This window comes from Cariama cristata, unplaced genomic scaffold (assembly GCF_000690535.1).
Source record: "Cariama cristata isolate BGI_N322 unplaced genomic scaffold, ASM69053v1 scaffold5240, whole genome shotgun sequence".
In the NCBI taxonomy this organism is placed as follows: Eukaryota; Metazoa; Chordata; class Aves; order Cariamiformes; family Cariamidae; genus Cariama; species Cariama cristata.
The window spans coordinates 3,840-23,156 of NW_009595130.1; the positions used below are offsets into that span (position 1 = coordinate 3,840).

The 19,317-nt window shown below is 45.5% G+C and overlaps 1 protein-coding gene across 1 annotated transcript in view; it reads right to left on the reverse strand.

The window, feature by feature from the left end:
• Positions 1-362: 362 nt before the first annotated feature.
• PRRC2B (proline-rich coiled-coil 2B) overlaps positions 363-19,317 on the reverse strand; it is a 32,983-nt gene continuing 14,028 nt past the window's right edge. The window contains exons 14-31 of the mRNA XM_009700770.1: positions 19,129-19,317; positions 16,418-18,481; positions 14,679-14,878; positions 13,699-13,844; positions 12,300-12,441; positions 11,607-11,689; positions 10,718-10,909; positions 10,384-10,578; positions 9,866-9,952; positions 8,796-8,900; positions 7,989-8,181; positions 6,722-6,819; positions 5,942-6,069; positions 4,627-4,867; positions 2,976-3,152; positions 2,207-2,298; positions 1,493-1,574; positions 363-1,026 (exon numbers count right to left, since the gene is read on the reverse strand). Coding sequence (XP_009699072.1) covers positions 886-1,026; positions 1,493-1,574; positions 2,207-2,298; positions 2,976-3,152; positions 4,627-4,867; positions 5,942-6,069; positions 6,722-6,819; positions 7,989-8,181; positions 8,796-8,900; positions 9,866-9,952; positions 10,384-10,578; positions 10,718-10,909; positions 11,607-11,689; positions 12,300-12,441; positions 13,699-13,844; positions 14,679-14,878; positions 16,418-18,481; positions 19,129-19,317 — 4,555 coding nt within the window. The 3' untranslated portion in view covers positions 363-885. The remainder of the gene's footprint in view (positions 1,027-1,492; positions 1,575-2,206; positions 2,299-2,975; positions 3,153-4,626; positions 4,868-5,941; positions 6,070-6,721; positions 6,820-7,988; positions 8,182-8,795; positions 8,901-9,865; positions 9,953-10,383; positions 10,579-10,717; positions 10,910-11,606; positions 11,690-12,299; positions 12,442-13,698; positions 13,845-14,678; positions 14,879-16,417; positions 18,482-19,128) is intronic.

Sequence of the window (19,317 nt, forward strand, 5' to 3'; positions counted from 1 at the left end):
ACAGAAGTTTGGTGGGTGTTTTGTTGTTTGCTTTTTTTTTCCTTAAAACGAAAATGCCACATTTTGTTGTGCACAAGGCACCCCAAAGCTACAATTAAAGTGGTGCAAGTTTCAAGATTAATGCACTCATCTACTATATACCTTAAGTACACATTTACTTCTAAGGCAAGCACTGCCTCTAGCTTAAAACAAAAATACTGAAAAATTAATGAATGCCATAACTGTCCTGGTTTTTTTAATCGAATAATCTGAAAGGCTAAATCATCTGGGGAATATATACCCAAACAAACTCAATTTAGAAGAGTCATGATTCTCAACATAGCACAGAACCATATATAAAACTAAGCAGAGTTTTGTCCAAACATAGTTTTAGTTGAAGGGAATTCTTTTCTGGAAGGAATGAGGAAAGCAGAAAGAAGGAGGGGGGGGCGGGCGGAAAAAAAAAAGAGAGAACATATAAAAGTTCTGCTATAAACAAAGATATAGCTTTTTTTGTAAAAACCTCAGCTGCCTTTAAAATGAAAAACCTCAAACTAACCCCTCTCCCCCAGTTGCCACTCTGCTGAGACAGAAGTAGGGAAGGAGAAGGATGGGCTTTGCCAAGTGAGCGATCACAGCTACTTGTGGATGGGGCATGGGGTGGGGGGGGAAATGGCTCGAGTCACTTAAAAGTCACGCGGTTGGTTTGTTTTAAAGCAAGCAGGTCAATGTCATATCCACTGTTTCAAACTGCTTTGTTGGGAGAGGGGCTTGGATGATGTCGCTGTAGTCAGTCAATATGGGGTGGGGAGTAGATCTGGTGAGATTTTGAGGAGATCCAGTGGGGTCCAGTCTAAGCTGCAGGGCTTCTCAGACAGCAGGACCAGCTGGGCATCAGAGGTGCTCCTAGGCCTTGCTTTCCTCCACTTTGACTGCTTGAGGTTTGATTGCTCCTGTGCGCACTGGCTTCATCTGGTTTGTGGAGGTTGTTTCTTGCAGCTTTACTGCTCCCAGATTGGCTTTATTTTCATCCACCCGCTGCTTTGCCTTTTGACATACAAAACCAAAGCATTAGCTAGCACAGAGTCCTCTAGGCAGATATAAAAAACAAGCCATGACCATCATTCATGCAAGACATCAAGTTTGCTCCAAAAAATCAGGCATTTCTTCTATTCTGTCACACTTCGTTGTCCTCAGAAACACCTCACAAGGATCTCAAAAGTGTCTCACATGGCTGGCAATGCAAATAAATCATAAAAACTCAACAACAAACAACATGGACACTGTGAATCAGGTAATCGTCTAATCTCTCCAGACTTTCAAATCACACAACGTTGCTCTTGGTCTCAGTGTAACATCTACCTACCCACTCCCCCTGCAGGGAAAACAACCGCTCCCACATATAGCTTCAGTACACAGGCCTTTCCGCCAGTACTCTTAAGTCCAAGGCACAGGCATGACAGCACAGAAGAGCAGATAATGTTGCGTCAAACAAAGTACTGATGTACACTACCTGTTGTACATAGTGTCCTTGCACAGAGCCCATACTAACTGCTGGTCCAGATGGCTTCCCGCTTGGGCTGGCAGAGCTAGGCCTGGAAATCGAAGAGTCGACAATATTCATGGAGTAAATTCTACAATGGAATGAGAACCTTATTCATGTGTGAAAGAAAAAAAGACAGCAGAAAGCAGCAGTAGACAGGGCACAAGTCTGTGCTGTGCAGATCAGTGAGCTCCCCAGCCCAAAAGATTACACATGGATTGGCAGAAGGACCCAAAAAAAAAAAAAAGTAAAGTAACTGCGTGTTCCAAATGACCTGAAGGCTCAATGACCTGAAGGTTTGGTATGTCTAGACATGAGCACCTCTGATCTTGAGAGGACCATGCTGGAAACCGTTTATTTAATGATCCTCAAATTTTCCACCTTAACAAGGAACACACAAAAGCTTCAATTCCAATTTGTCTTTAGGACTCAGTAAACAAATAACTTTATGCACTTCCCACAAGCACAGAGGGCCAGCACAGATACAAGCTGGCCTGCATCCAAAAATTAAAGCCATGATCATGCATTTTGATACAAGTATTTGGACTATAGTAAGCACATTCTACACGTGAAAACCCAGGTGAATCTTGCACAAGGATGATGCATGCACCATGTTACTACAAATGGGGATCACTACTTTTTCCACATTCTGACTACAGGGGCTAAGTTCTGTAAATATTTTACCTGTACGTATGTGGTGATGGTACCGACCCTCCGGAGGACATACTCTGTTTACCGTCGGAGAAATGAAACCCTTTCATTTCCATTTGGGAGGACTACAAAGGAAAATGAGTGAGAGAGTATCATCTTTGCATTCACAAATCACTCATTACTTCATATAAACACTTAAGCCAAATCTTTGCCCTGCTAACCATTGTGCCCATTAAAAGAAGAAACATTTTTCAGGTGAAGAATGTGAGGCTTGTAAGTGAAATAATCTGCTTGTATTAAACCCACAAGCCAGCAGCACAAGCAAATACAGAACCTGGAAGTTAACTGCTGTGCTCTCTATCCCCTAAAACAGACAAACTTATGATATGAATCCATCAAACCAGACATGACATTAATATACCTACTCAAATGGACAAGCTTCACAACAGTGTGAAATATCTGGGCAGTATTCCAACTGTGTCTGGAGCTCACCACCCCTCAAGCACTCTGGGGAAACCTGTGTAAACATGTAATAAAACTGGAGACTCCAAACTGGATCAAGGCAGGATGTGGCTCCCTGGAAACAGAATGACGACCAGCAGCAAGACCTGAAAAACTGCTGGCCTGCACTTTGGAGATGAGGGGAAAAGGGCTCCTTCATTTTAACATCAGTCCTTGGCTTTGATATTTAAGGATCCCAAACAAGCCAGTCTCCCCTTTAACAAGCAAAATCAAGGAGCGAAACTTCAGTGCAGGAAGGGTTCATGAACGCCAAGACGAGCGTGCAGGAGTTAATCCTTACCTCCCTGCTAGTAGCAAGGACAGAAGGCTGGGATCCAGGAGGGAGGATTCTTCGGGGGGCTCCTACAGGCAGGTTTTGCCCCTGAGGAAGCTGGATGGACTGTGGCAGAATCAGAGGCTGCTGGCCAGAGCCGTAGCGGGGCAGAGGAAGCTGGGAGCCAGGCACAGGCATTGTTAGCTGTGTGATAAGGACGTGGTAGTTAACTTAATGGTGGTAACAGCCTGGTGTTTGACACGCTGTCTCCTAATACCCTGAAAGCACAGCTTGCTAAAAGCAAGCTTACAAACAGTGCAGTCTGGCATAGAATAAATGCAAATTAATGTAACAGAGGTATTTACACTGAAATGCATGTTCTGGTAGTGTCGCCAACACCTTGTCAGCTGGGCTTTTAACATGGCATCGATTTAACACTCAGACGCAGGGCTTTCCTCCTTGCCTAGAACCTTCACCCAGTTTTTCAGTCTTCCTCGTGGTTGCTGCATGGGTGTATTTTCTCTTGATATGATGGCAGTGTCAGACACCTCAGTGTCAGGCGTTTTGTTTGCAGCTTTAATGCCCAAACCAGAAAGTCTGCTACACTTTCATGCCAAAGCATTTTGAGGACTGGATCTCTAGCGAAAGTGATGGTGACCTCAGCTCTATGTTCTCCAGTGAACTTCAAACTGATGATGGTAATAATTAAGAGTAATGAAAAAAAAAAAAAAAAAGGCAGCTCAGGACTCAAGAGACTCCTGTTCCCTCTGATTCATCTGGCAGTTCTCACAATTGCTGGATTTAGGAGGTTCTATGACAACACTTCGTAATAAATAAATAAAATAAATCAAAGGCTGGCAAAAGAGACCAAGTTACTAGCTTACAATGCAAAAGGACTTCTTCAAATACTTAGTTTGCCAGTATTCTCCATATTTTCCTCAGCTAAATTACTTTCAGGATTAACTCTTTATGTCAGTCATAACATAAAAATCCCTCTTTATACAAAAAATAAACAATAACAGGCTGCACATAATACATGTAAGATGAGTTCAATAAAAGTACCAAACTCCACCAGAGAATCAGAACACATGTCCACAAATACACTATGCTCACAGTTGGATTCAATGTCTTTATCTGAACCATGCTTTACAAAAAACTTTTTCACACGATGAAATTCTTGTTAAGATGCTGCCAAACAGATCAGCACAAGTTGTAAATAAGACCTGGATAACAAACGAATTGAGAAGATAGACGAGCTTTTAATAAAAGGTCCTAGTTACCCTGGAAGCAGAGTTAAATCTGGAGACGACTGGGATTTGGCTCTCAGAAGAGGTACTATTAGGACAACTATTGCATCATGGCCTCCTATGCATGAAGCACTGCACAGTTTGATCTGCATGAAATGTCTGTATTGAGGGCGAGGACTTCCAAGTTACAAAATGACATCTCAGCACAGACAGCAAGTAATTAGCAAGAATCTCATTAAATAAGGTGCCGCATGTTTGAAACAATGGTTCACAGAATGGAGTCTCTCAGGGTAATCTTCTGCCTCTTTACAAGGAGCTTAGCTCACACAAATGCATGACTCAGCACAAATACTAATTTCAACCCAGCCTCAGAAACAAGTGGCTGTGAAAAAGCCTGTACAAGGGAGTGCCTTGCAAGCCCTGCTCCTAACCTGCGTAAGCTGAGAGTCCATCATCTGGGAGGCTCCCATACCAGCCGCCTGGTTTATCTGGCCTTCATAAACCAGTGTCTGGCTTCCATTCATGGGCTGATACGGAGACCCAGACTGGGTTTTCACCACCTCCAAGGGCTGCATGCCTGGGAAGGCAGAATACGGAGGCTTCAGAGCAGTGCCTCCTGTCAGGACCATGGTGCTGGGTTGAGACAGACTGGGGTGCATATACACCTGAGACCTGGAGAAGAAAAATATGCTCAAGTCATTACTCAGAAAACCTTTGGAGACTATACACACATGCCCCCTCTGCCAAACCTATCTGGCCTGCAATCAGCAAGCAGTTCTCAGACTCTACTAAACTGACAGCTTAGAAATAAGCTGTGGTGCCACTTTATTTTAGTTACAGGTGTTCGGTTTTCTTACTTCCACTTTTAAGCCCTTACAACCATGTCCTTGTGTTGCAGGAATATTCAACAGAATGACAGTGTGTCCTATCCTAAGTTTGTTTCAATATCCTGCACAATAAGCTCTGGATTAGTAGTTAAGAGAGCATTTAGGTTACCAAAATTCTGCAGCAGTTTTGCAAAGCAGAAAATAATCAGAAGTTAAAGATTCAAACAGCTTTGGCAAAAAAAGTGTGGTTTTTTTTTTTAAAAAAACCTCAGCGTCTAGGTTTTTGAGGCCTTGAAGGACTATTCTGATCATTCACTCTCATCTCATGCAGGAAAGTGTGATTCCCACAGCCAGTCCAACTCTGAAGTAGATGTCTCAGTCCTTCAATTCCAGTAAGCAGTTCCTGCAGCCAAGTATTGCTGCTGTTACACTTGCATTTGATTTTCTAATTTGAACCTTACAACTTTTTCTTCAAAGTGCAAGCATTTATTTTGTTCTTGTTAGTTTATATCTAATAAAAAGATTTATTTAATTTCACTATCCAGGTACCCAGCTCTGATCAAACTGTCTCTGTCTTCTCTCTAGTAGTAAACCAAATACAATAAGCTGTAAGCTCTGGGTTTCTTACTAGTAGGTCTGCTTGCCAGCCCACAAACCTCCTCTTTCTGCATCTTCCCAAGATTTGTCTCCCCCTTTGAGAGGGCAGGCAATACAACTGAGTAACTTTCCAAGAAGTTTTTGCCATTGTCCTACAAAGGAACATCCTTGCTCTCCACCCCGGCAGCGCTACTAGGGGAAGGAAACAGCACATCAACAAAGGGGGAAGAGAAGATGAGTGTGGAGTATCTGACCAATGTACATAGCCATCAGGAACATAAGAGATCAAGCCACAAGGAAATGAAAAACTGGAAGCAGTTACCTGAAGGGCTGTATGGAGCTGTACATCTCCTGGGACTGGGAAACAGGCAGACCACCCCTAAGCCCAAGCTGAGCTTGGGCCTGTAAGGATGTGTGGAGGGAAATGGGAATCTGTTGAGCAGCAGCAGCCTGCAGAAGAAATCAAGATGACTGAGAGGCAGAAGAGGAGCCAGAAACTCTCCCAGGCTGTTAAAAATCCATCAATTTCCTCCATGAGCCAATCTGCCATGACAATTACCTATACTGTGCCTTTACCCAGCTCCTGCATCATTCCACAGAACAGCAGCACACTGGCAGGGGAAGATACTGCAAAGGCACCCAAGAGGGAAGACTGATGCCCGTAAGAGGCATTTGATGGACACATGACAGGACCAACGTGCTCCACAGACAGAACAGGCACTGACAATCCCAGCTCTCACTTGCCTGCACCCTGAAAGGGCTCTCTCCCCAACGCTATCAATGCCCTATTTACTAAGTCTAGTGAAATTGCCCATCAGTATTGGCTGGCTGTGCAATTTACTGAAAGTCACTTTACCTCACACAGATGCCTCAGCAAATGCTTCAGTTAAACCCAGTCCAAAGGCAGTGGTACAAAAGGGGAAAAACCTCTCGATTCACTTCCTTCAATTTCACTAACCTGTGATACCCACTGGGAAGCAGCATTCAAGGAACCTAAAGGGAGCCACATCTAAGCTATCAGAGAGAGAAATGACTCCTAGTTTTTAAATGCTACCCTGAAGACTCCGTGAGAGACCACTAGCTAGTTGTATTTCTCCCTTACCTGTTGGTAGCTTTGCTGCTGAGGTATTGTCTGAGGGACTAGGCGGGGCTGACTTGCAAACACATGGCCATCCAGATACAGGGGTGGAATATGGTTACCTAAATATCAGAGAAGGCAGGCTGTAAATTCAAGGTACGAGGGAGATACAGGCACAGTACACTGCGGAGACCTGCAGGTCAAGACAATTTCCCACCTCTCAGCAACCAGCTCAGCAAGTGAACACTAACATCGTACCCATTCAGAAGAGCCTGTCAATCTCATAAGCCCACATACCAAAGCCAGTAGCCTACTTACAGCAGCAGGCTTACTGAGAATTAATCATACTTTTCTGTAAGAGGCTAAATGTAAACCCAGGTTTCCCACCTCCACAAAAAAAAGTCAGAGTCACTAACAGTTCAGGAATTGGTGAACTCAAGAGATCTAAAAGCCATATTCACCCCAAGGGTAGCACCAATTAGAAAGCGCTGTGCCACTCCTATGGTTCTGTGCAGATCTGAACCATGGGATTTACAAGCAAAATTAGGGCAGGTGGGGAAGGAAATCACCTGACTTGCAACAATCCATTTTCCAAGTGGAAGCTAGTAACAGAATTACTACAGTGGTCCACCCGCTATCACTTCTGTCCAGCATATTCCACTCCATTCTTGAATTGAGGAATGAGATGGATAGCGCATGCATGACAGGTCCTTCGGGACTCAGGAGTCAGAGAATCCAAGTACATTTCCTTTTTCCAGATGCTCTCCGTAATTATACACACACTATCTAACATAACCGAGCTTAAGCTTTTCCTCTAACTCACGGACAGCAACACCTTCCCACTTGCCAGAGTTCTGCAAACTGTAAGCAAGTTGTTGTTACCTACAAAGAGCAGAAGGTGCTCAGAACTTGTGACTTAAATAACAAAATTATGATACTGATATTGGGAATGTTCAAGTCTCTCAGCCATAGGTTTCTTCATTTCCCTTCTATTCTATTGAGCACACAGTGAAGGGTAACCAGGACCTATTGAGACATCAGAGACCTGCCACTGCGTGGGGAAAGTCGTCTGTGCTAAGTTTATACCAATCACACTCAAGTAACATTCTTCAAAGTGGGGAGACAGTCCCTCTTTCTGTCTTGACTGAATTGCTGTTCAGAATCTGTTAAATAACAGCCAGACGCTTTACTTGGAAGCTCTTCTCACCAATGCCTCATCTACTAGAATCAGAGGATGATTCCTAGATACCAACCAGACAACACAAATACTGCTGCTGCAGTTTGCAGGTACCTGGAATAGACGCAGAAGGTGCTACGGACGCCACAGGCATAGGAGGCATAGAAACTCCACCAAAAGAGCTGTAGCTGACACCGTTGGAAGCTCCAACACTGGAAGGAGGCTGGATGCCTGAGCCTGCGCCTCCTGGGGAGTTCTGTTCTGGTAAACTAGGAGAGTTTTCCCAAGCTTTACGAGCAGACTCCATCTATGGAAATGAAGGACAATAACTACAGACAGTTCAAATGGGGAGGACAATACTGAAGCCTAGAGTTGCCCATCTATGACCTATGAGTTCAAATTCAATCTAGTCTAGTCACAGTGGAAACCTGGCAGGTCTCAGGTCAAGGGTTTCACACCAATTTCCAATGGGCAAGCATCCTTCACAAACATTCAATCCCCTTTGGTATTTGCTGAGCTTTTTGGGTTTGGGGTGGAGGTGTTTGTTTTGGTTTATTTCAGGTTTTTGTTGTTGTTTGTATGTTTGGTTTATTTTTTCAGTTTCTGGGGTTTTTTTCCTTCTTCTTAAACCATCAGGCACCTAGGATTTCTGACCAGCCATCTTATCCAGCTATTGAAATAGTAGGAAAGTTCTGGTGCACTTGTTCTACAATTGGCAAGGATTTCAGCATCCAGGCCTACTGAAAAACACGCCACTCAACCCATGCTGAACAGCGTATACGCACAGCCTTTACAGAAGCTAATTAAAGATTTAGCAGTACCTAATAAAACGCTCTGGGAAAGATCTCTCCATCCTCACTACTCTGACCATGGAGACATGATATCTACACCTAGGACAAACACATATGCCAGCCTGCTTACCTTAAGAGTAAGATCCGCAGTGGGGAACGACATTGGGTTCAGGCCAATGCACCGCTGGAGGTGATGATCTCTTCTCAGAATGGGAATGGACTGCGTTAACCCTGCCTGAGGGGAGATTCATAAATGGTGAATACTTCATAAATTCCTATGAGAATGTTGTGAGCTACCAAGGCTGACAGAGCCTCAGCTGTCAGCTCTAGTAACCACATCTCAAAGGACTCAAAACTCCTGCAGTACCACTGAGGAAAGTACCACATTCAACCATGATCCATTCTGCCGTCGGAATAAATGAAGCTTCAGTTATGTGCAATGCCACCCTCTACGTTGTTACACCAGCTTCCACTTAAACATCAATTTGATCCAGTAACTTCAACTTGCAGAAGAGTTCCCCCTCCTGACCCGTATTTGGAATCTACCTAAATTTCAGACAAAATCTGTTTCTGAAAGAGCACTTCTCAAAAAGAAACACCCTTTAAGACAAGCCTCCAAAAATCTAACAGCCTACAAACTTGAAGACATTTCAAAAGCAGCTTTGCAAGTTTCTCACATTGCTGTCCACAGCTGAGCTACAAGCTGGGCTTTCAGTGTGCTCATTCCTTCGCATATAATAATGAAATTCCCAGATGACTGTAATAAGCTGTGAAACCTGCAAAAGAGCCTGACTAAGAAATTACAGTTCTCTGTCTTGCTGTGGCAGATGAGACCTTCTGAGGAAGCTGGCAGTCCGGGCCTAAACCTGCCACTATCTGCATCTTGTCCATTATCAGCACTCTTTTGTGTCTCAGGGGAGGAGACTGGTGATCTCAGAGATCTGCAACACCTCTTGCTTTACACAGGCCACAGTGATAATGGAGTTGCTCCTGACATCACTTCTGAGCTACTGATGCTTATTTTATCAAGATACCTTGATGGCACAGATTTCCATTATGAATTTTAGTCACATGTGCTGCCTAAGCATTAAGTGTGAAGTTGACTGCAAAGAAACATGCTTGTTCTCTTTGGAAGCATCCGAGGTTTAACTAAGGAGTAGCGCCAATGAATCAATGCCAGAAGAAAAAATAAATACTTACATTACTGGCCAAGGCATCCTGCAATTTGGTGACAGGGTTAGCTGCAGTGCCAGAGGCAGAACCAGGTGGCAAGCTGAAGTCAGAGTCCTGAAAAACCAAACACACAAAATTCAAATCCAGGTCCAAGGGCCGCCCATTTGCTTCTCACGGTTAATGACTTTAGCCTGAATCATGACACAAGAAACTAAAGATTGTCCTCCAGTAAGCCTTGCTGGAAGAGAACAAGACACTTCTCAGCACTCAGCAGCAGGCAACCCCCAGAGGCACACAGAGGCTTAGATGGTCATAATTTTGTCCCTCACCTCTGTTACCACCCCAGCTGGTCCTCGGGATAGTATTTCCAAGAGGATATTATGTGTTTGCCAAGACATCTTGAGTACCTGGTTTGTGTCAGTAACAAAATCTAAGGCAAATCTACAGCTGGAAGCTTCCTCTAAATAATCTTTCTGCCTCAAACCATCTTTCATATCTCAACAAGCTCAAATCACCAAGAAGATAAAATTAAATTCAATTCTCACTTTAGGATTTACTCCAAATTCAATGGGTGGCACAGGAAGTACAGAATCCACGTGAATTTCCACCCCGTTAACAGGGGGCATATTCCCTTCCAGCCGTTCCGTTCCCTCCGAACCCTTTCTGTTTTTCAGGGAGCGTTCGTTGCCGATTGGTCCAGGCTTGTGTTCCTTGTTCTGTCCTGAGCCTTGATCTGAATCCTTAACAGGAAAGCAGAGAGGCTGAGACACAAAGACTGAACAATCCAATCTCAAGCCTTAAAAATGCTATCAAGAACAACACAACCACTTCACAAGGTCTCTCACTATGTGCTCTGGCTTGGCTGCAAATCCAGATTACCTTTTTATCAGATTGCTTCTGCACTTGCTCCTTCTGGCAGTCAGGCTTTGGGTCCACCAGGCCAGCCCCATTCATCTCCTCTGGTTTGAGGGTGCCATATGGAGAACTGCGCTGAGAGGAGGTAGCGGAGGATTCCCGAGACTCCGCGCTCAAGTCAATGCCACTATCCCCCTGGCTGCCTTTAAAACCCTGCTATGCAAAGCACGAAATGTGTTAAAGCCCCGGACTCCGACCCAGCTCCACAAAGGAGGAAAAAAAAATGCCAGAAAACAGCAAGACCATGTCCCCTTTTCAAATCACATTCTTGGTTAACTGCAAAGGAGCTGGACGTGACCTGCAGCATCCCTCGGCTGCTGTTTCACCTCCACGTAACCCTGAGAGAGGTTAACCAATGCAGCAACCGGACCATGGTTTTAGAATAAGGACAAAGTATCCACATAGTAACTAGGCTGAGATTGCCAAACACATTTCACTTGTGACCCAAACCAGATTTGAACTCTGGTCTCCAGAGGTGAAGCATTCAGGAACCTCCTCCGCCCTCCCTGCACTAAGGCTACACACTGCTCACAGGCATGAGGCACACAGACACGACGTATGGGATTTCACCATCCTTGACTACACTCTGCGTGCAGTTAGGAGCATAACCCTGGAATAGCTCTACCAGACAGTTACTCCAGATTTATACCCACATGTAACACCAAGCAGCACTTGGCCCTCCAGGTTAAGATTTGAGCAGCATCAAGCTCAAATTAGAATCGCAGAGACAGTTTAAAATTGCACAAACAGAGCTGAGAGTCGCTAAGCACAGATGGAGCAATGAGAAGCATAAGCCACCTACGTTAATATTTTATACTCACAAAACCTACATGGCACATTAGGTGCCACTTACCTCAGTGGTGCTAGATTCAGTACCATTAAAGGTATTTACAGGCTTACTCCAGGAATCACTGCCAGGAGACTGAACGGAAAGAGCTGGAAGAGAATGGAGGGCAGGGTTCAGCTGCTTGAAACACGACTGTGAGCATATCTCATACACTATGCATGTTACACTATTAACCTTCCATTTCTAGACATGAGATAGGATATTTTCACCACCTCAGAAAGCTAGCGTTGCCCAGTCAGTTGAGACACGATGCAGCACAGAGAATACAGGGTGTGGAGAGTGAGGGCAGAGAACAGGGAAGACATTTCTTAGGGAACATGAAAACAACAGGAGAAAGAAAGGGCAGATAGAAACAACGGATGCACTAGCTATTCAGTGCTAGGATGACAGAACAAAGGAAGGCAAAATAAGAAAATAGCCCCAAAGGCTAGAAAATGCTACAGTAGGATCTTGGTGTTACACAAAGACTCAAGAAATAAATTAGGAGACTGACATGGTCAACAACAGGAGGAGGCTGGCTGAATAATACAGCTTTGAACAGATGCTACTCCAGATGTCTGCTAGCTCCCCTCCCACTTCCAGCATCAGACAAGAGAAGGTTGTCTCCTCTTAAGCACAGACACCCCCTGTCCTTCTTGCATACACCAGAGGATTCCACAGCTCTGTGAAACACTTCGGAACAAACAGACCCAAACTCACCTGGGCTGTTGCTCTCCCAGATCTCTGTGCCCAGGCTGTTTCCAGATACGGTTACATCACTTTGCTCCAAGCACAAGCTGTTCTGTTTCTTAGCAAATCGAGGAGGAATGCGAGACTGAAGGACGCGGGCCTTAGCTGGTGCCTGAGAGACAAAAGGCACAGGCTGTAAGACCTGTCACTGCACTGGGCTAACACAGTCTGCTCCTGGCCAGTTCAAACCCTGGATTTCTCAACGCTGCAATGTGAAAAGCACCCAGTCACGTAATAGAACCACACAAAGTAATTCTGACTCCTGCCCCCCCCCTCCTTTTTTTTTTTTTTAAATGAACCCTGTGGCTACTGGGAGGTTCCACCACCCTAAGACGACAGTGAAAAAAGATGCCTTCAGCAGCATGAGATTTTTTTTCTTCTTTTTCTTTTGGGGAGCTGGGGGAATAGGATACAAAGCAAAGCAAAGCAAGCACTACAACAGACTTGCTCTGCTTAATTCCTCTCCTCTACTGCATCTAGAGCAAGATCAGTTAATAATTTCACAATACAGAGATGGTTCTTTCACAGAGTCAAGATCAAAACAGAAACAGAAGCACATCTCTGCAACTGCAAGACCTTTCCCACTGCAGATACACACATTGTCTTCAGCTTAATTTTAAAGATGCCAAGCAACCACGCTTTTATAACTCTGCTTGCGAGACTCTCAACCTACCACAAGCCTTCCTTGTCAGGAAGGATTTCTCAATGATGCTTTTCATTTGCATTTAGTCCTCCAGATTTCACTAAGTCTCCTTTCAGGTCAAAATATTCTCTTATTCCCCTAGAATCTGCAGTCTTCCAGTACATGTAGGCAAACGTCCTCCTCCTAAACATTACTTAACTAAGCTATCCACACTGCAGTCTTAAATCTTATCTTGTAAATCAACTCCTTTATCCTACTATGAACAAAAAATTGTCAGAGTTTCTTCCAGTTTCTTTCTTTCTGGTCAGGTGCCCAGACACAAACATGACACCTCCGGCAAGGAAGCTACCGCATCCTGTTCTAGCAATAACACATTGTTGACACAGCAAGAGCACAGAGATCCTCCACTGCTCACTGCTGCCCAATATCCCACCAACTACAGCCAGCAACTTGCTTTGGATGAGGATCACTTTAAAAAGGCTTCCTTAACTCACAATTAACAATTCTGCTAGAAAACAAGACCAGTCAGCAATCTAACCATCCTTTTCAGACCAATGGCCCCTGCCCATCAGAGCCAAAACATGTTTCCAGGTCAAAATACAGGATCTGTACTACTTTGGCCAACTGCATACTTTTCTGCTCATCCAAACACTTCCTGGGGCCCTGTTCCTTTGACTGCAATCCACAATTTATCAAGTTAAGTTTTTTCTGCCTCCTATTCCTCACCTGAGCAGCCTGTTCCTTCTTCCTTCGTTCCTCTTCCAGCAAACGACGCTGCTTTTTAGTAAGAACCTCAATGAAGCCTTCACTTGCCATTGAACCTACTTCATTTTCTTCTGCTGTGTTCGACACTCGATTATCAATGATGGTACCTGAACAAAGCATACACAGGGAAAAAAAAAATTGTGCATGTGTGTATGCACATAAACCTTTTTAATTTCAATAATTTAATGAGTGTGCTTCAAATAGGATCCAAGCTATAGGCAAACAAGTTCAGCCACCAGCACTGCAGCTAAGCTTTGAAAACTAAGCCACAGTAGTCTGTTGACATCCACCAGTCCCTTTATCCTGCAGGGCTTTCCTCTCCTCTGCCTCAAAATGAGCATGGTCCAGCTGGGAGAGCTTGGGAACATGAGCCATGTGGTAACTCGGATAACTTTAGGTGTAGTATCCGTTGAAACAAACCTCACAGTTTTCCAAATATTAGCAAGGACAAAGCAGGCACACGTACTTGTGAAAACACACCCGTCAACTCTGGATGTAAAACCTCAGTTCTACAAACAGCAAAAAGCTGAGTCATGGCCTAATGCCAACAGTTTCAGATACTCACTTCTTGCCTCCCTGCTGTGAGTTCAGACTCAAATTCCCCACTTTCTTTCAACTTCCTTCGCACTATGTAAGGTATTTTGGGCTTGAAATTTGACATCTTAGATAGAAGTATGGAAATACTCTCCCTAAAACCAAACTTTTTATAGAAGAAACATTAGAGACTGTCAGATCTGGCTGAAAGTTTGAGTTTAAAATTTAAAACCGTCTTTGTCTTCCATATTTTCCCTACTTAGATACTCTAGAATTTTCTTGCTTGTGTAAATAAATGGAAAAAATCTAGCCTGATGTTTAAAATTACACTGGACTGAATCAGTCTGGCTTGAAGTCAGCCACAATGTGTTATCCCTTTAAAGAAACAAATGAATTAAGACACTCACTTCCATAACTCAGTTCAAACTGTGACAAGGCCTCTCCCTTCTCATTTGCTCTTTGCGCAGTGGATTTGGGCTCCTTCTCTGGCTTTTTACCTGGCCCCTCGGCACTCTCTGAGTTCGCATGGGAAGCCCTATCCAAGCTGTAAATGGAGTGGCTGCTCCCAGCGCTGGTGTTGCCAAGGCCCCCTCCTTCTTCTGGAGACCTACAAGCAAAGAAGGGAAAGGGATTAGATTTGTCAGCAGAGGATGAGTAAAAGTAGCAAAAGAAAATACATGGGCTATATTTTCTTTACCACTTTTCTGATCGCACCTCATCCTTCTCCAGCCTTTGCTCAACTGAAGCAGACGTTAAATTCTGAGTGCACACAGCCCATTACAAGGATGTTACTGGGGAAGTGGGATGGGAACAGAACAATACCCGTACTCATGAGTCAACCAACACACTGGTCCCACAACAAAGTTAATACTCTAGCATGTCCCTACAAGGAGGGCTCTGTGCTTCTGTACAGTGTCTCCTACCCTCCTATGACACTGCTCTAATATCTCCCTTGCTCCTCTTTGCAATTAACACACATTTCTTGGTAAGCATCAGGTGAGAGGAAGGGAGATGGGGAGAGGTTGATGACATTGAGAAAAAAAACGCTCCCATTTTGTTTCTCCCAGAATTTTTTTGCCCATTTGACCACCATCCATACATCATTCCCAAGTGCTCAACTCACAAGAGGCATGCTTAAAGGAGAAGGGGGAAAAAAAAAAGCTTCCCCCTTCCCTTACTTTCCCTTTCTACCAGTAAGCATCTTTCCAGACATCATCTCTCTTCTCCCTTATTTCCATTCCATTAGTTACTACATCCAGGAGCTGGGGGAGATGGATCACAAGAGGACAGAAAACAAAGAACAGGTTGCCTATTTATCAGTGCTTTAAACCCAATACAATGCAGCTGCACAAGACTCCTTTTTCTCCTGTTCCTGTTAAAGAAAAAGGGTAACAAGGGAGCTGTGAAAATAGCCCAGGACCAAGGCCCACCTAACCCAGCGATCTGTCAATCACCAGATTTTTCACAAGACGCTTGCAAAGAAATACTTCATCTCTTAGTGTCAGAGTGGTCTTAAAATACTGTCAGGACAAACTCCTCCCACCAGTCTAGGAACACACAGTGCTCCTCGCCATTTATCACTGGTCTCCACTAAGGTCTAAGAAAATAATTGCTCAGGCAAAGCTAGGAGTGGCAATGTCACACATTGCACTCATGACACAATCACACTACTGGGAATCCAGGTGCTCAACCTGCACAGCTCACAGCCACTTATCCCAAGAAAACCCAACCCTCCCTTCTGTGCTCTGCTACACTCCAGTGGGAACCCATCACAGGGAAGGAAGGATGCAACAGATTTGGAGTTAAGGGCCATGGTTTCCTTCACTATCTTTCATGCCTCTAGTGAGAGGCAGTCCAGAGAGTGGAGAGCTGTCTTGACCTGAAACTAAGGTAAACAGCAGCACATGGCACACCCACACTGTATCAGCAACTTCCATAAACCTGGATTCCCAGCATGGAAGCAAAGGCATCAATTGGTTGTAAAACAGACAATGATGAAAGCCTTGGATGTCGTAAGGTTGGATAAACGACGCTGGATGAAAAGAAACACAGCCAACAGCTCCTCAGCCACAGTCCAGCCCTTCTCCACTCCTCCAATATCTGCATATTGGATGACAGGTATCTGTACACCAGAATGTAACTTTACCTTTTGCTTTTTATCAGTGTCCCGTTCTGCTGGCTCTCATATCTGGAAGCTGCTCCGACACCAGTCCTGACGGACTGCTCCACAAACCCTGCTGGTTCGGTCTTGCGGCTCTGCCTGTCGACAAGTGGCCTTTGACTTGAGAAGCTCCTCTTCGCTAGCTCCCTCTTCTCTCCCAAGCTCCCACTCCCGAGACCACCCTCCAGCTGGCCTTCGCTCTCAGAAACTCCATCTCGCCTCTCCCGCCGCTCGCTGAAGTCACTGCTTTCAGATGCTGTCTCCCACTCCTCGTTGGCATGGTCCGATGAGTTCTGGTAGGACAGCTCAGGAGACCGTCTGCCCGAGATGCTGCTCTTCTCCGCCGTGGTCAGCTTGGGTCTTCCAGGCCACTGGCTGGGCAGTAGGTTGGGGCCTCCCTCCTCGGGGTTCCACTGGCCAACCGATTCCCTCTCTTGCCTGAGGCGCCTGAATCGTGGGGGCTTGTCTTGGCGGGGGGGACGCCGCCTCCTGAATGGCCTGTTCTCTATGTTCTCCTGATCTGCTGAGTAATCGTCCTGGAAGAAGTGCCTTTTGTCATCCAGATGACTCTCGTCAAAAACCCGGCTGGAGAAGGAATCCACATGTTTATAAGAATCCTGAATGTAGTCCCTGTCAGACTGCTGCCTGCTCCCAAAAGCGTCCGATGGAGAGGTGTGGCTGTAGTCCTGCCACCCTGCTCCCCCACTCCTGCCTTGCCACTGGGTGGGCTCCTTCCCCATGAAACCCCTTCGCCCATAGCCAGAGTTGCTCAGTCTTGGCGGCAGTGATCTCCCAAAAGCTCTTGGAGCCCTCATCTTAGGATCCAGACTATTGTGATCATCTGAATAGATTTTGTTGGACCTCCAAGACTCCTTGAAGTCTCCCTTTTTCAAATCACTGTCCTCCCTGTCCAGCATAGAGCCTTCATTGCTGTTTTCCGAGCCCCTCTGCCGGCGACGCTTGGGGAGCTCCTCGTATTCTGACCCTTCACTGTGCGTCTCACTTGCAATCCGGCGCCTTGGCTTGCCTCTGGGGAAGTCCTCTGGCTGGTTGAACTCCCGAAGCCCTCGCCCTCGGCTGCTCCGCTGGTTGTTATAGACTCCCCGGCCGCCCACAACAGTGCCTCGGCCTCTGAAAGTGAACTCTCTGAAGCCTCTCCCTCGCCCACGCCCTTGACCTCTCCCACCAAAGGCTTGTTCCTCATCAATGAAGATCCAGTTGTTTCTTTTTGTGGGAGGGAGATCACCGGACTCTCTGGATACTTTGTTCTCCCAGGTTCTTTCTGGCTTCTCTTCCTCTTCTTCCTCCTCTTCTTCCTCTTGGGATTTCTCAGCCTCTCGGGCAAGGCTGGCTTGGGAAGAACCTTTGTCATCCAGCAAGTAACGCGTGGAGTTCAGTAAGGCTGCAGAATCATCTGACTCATTTTCTACTTTCTGAACAGCTGCCTTCTCCTTCAGTGGGCGCGAGGCATCCTCTCCCTCCAGTTTAACTTTCTCCATCTCCTTCTCCTTCTCTTCCACCTTGAGGGCTTTCAGGACTGGTTTTTTAATCGGGCCGGACCGCCGCGTCCTCGCCATTTGCTCCTGGTGCTGACCAGTGGTGTTCCGGTTCTCAGGAGCCCACTCTGCTGCCTCTTCAGTGGGCTGTTTGGTATTAGTTCCTTCTTTCTTCCATGGGTCAGCACTGAATGCCTGCTCATCCCTGGGCACTTCTTCAGCAACTTCCACTGCAGTCTCTGCAGGTTTCTGATGGTGGCCGATATCCCAGCCATTATATTCAGGCTTCTTCTCTGTTTGGATAAAATCAGGCTCTAGGGGTGAACACCTCAGGTTTGTATGGCGGTTGCCAGCAGGACAGGTTTCCTGCACGGTCTCCTGACGCTGAAACAAGAGATCTTGGCCTATCCTCTGAGAAGACAGGCAGCCATCAAAGTCTCCTTGGGCCTTCTTGTCAAAAGCATTCAAGTACTCCTCCCCTCTGTCCTCAAAGAGATCTCGCTGGGTGCTCAGACTCTCCGGCCTTCCAGGAGAAGCAGAGTAACTATCATTCCTGAGAAGGAATCAACAAACAAAAGAAAGTCAGCTAATGCAGAGCACAGCACATCTCCAAGGGCCCAGGCTAGGCACAAGAAGTGGAAACAAATACATAAATTGGGGTTTGCTCTAAATCATGAGGCAATGAGCCTACAAATACCTGAATGCTGGGCAGATCTGCTGTGGCCCTAGGCTGTACTGCCTGGTTTGTCAAATCAATGGACGATAAAGAAAGCAGTTCCTATGATGGGCAGCAAACTTAAGAAATAAAGGGAGATTCAGCCTCCAACATATGTGGAGATCTGGAAACAAGGAATTGGTTTCAGAAAGTCCCAAATAATTAGGAGACAAACTAGAAAGAATCAGAATTTTTGAGACTATTTTCTGTACCTACCCATGTAGGTGACAAATGCCTCTCTCTTACTGAACAGGCTCCAAGCCGGTTAACCTCAACTGGCATCAGATAGAAAAACTCTGAATAGCTCAGTCTGTAAGCACCTTCATGACATAAACACTCAACAGTGTAAGGGTGATATCAGATCAGTACCTTGGCCTGTTCACAGATACTTTTGGGTCAACTCTACACCTGCTTTTCAGTAGGAAATTACTTTGGCAGCACCTCCCACCACAGCATGCACAAAGACAGGGGAGTTCTGCACTCACCTGGCATGCAGCCCCTCCATGGTCATGTTGTCAGTCTGTTTTTGATGTGACAAGGAGTACCCTTTGCTCTGCAGGGATGTGTAGCTGTCCTGGCCCCACACTGGCACAGGATCCAAGGCAACAGTTTTCCTTTCTGCCTGCCCTGCCTGACAGTTCTGATCTTCAGACCTCCCACCGATGGATTCCTGC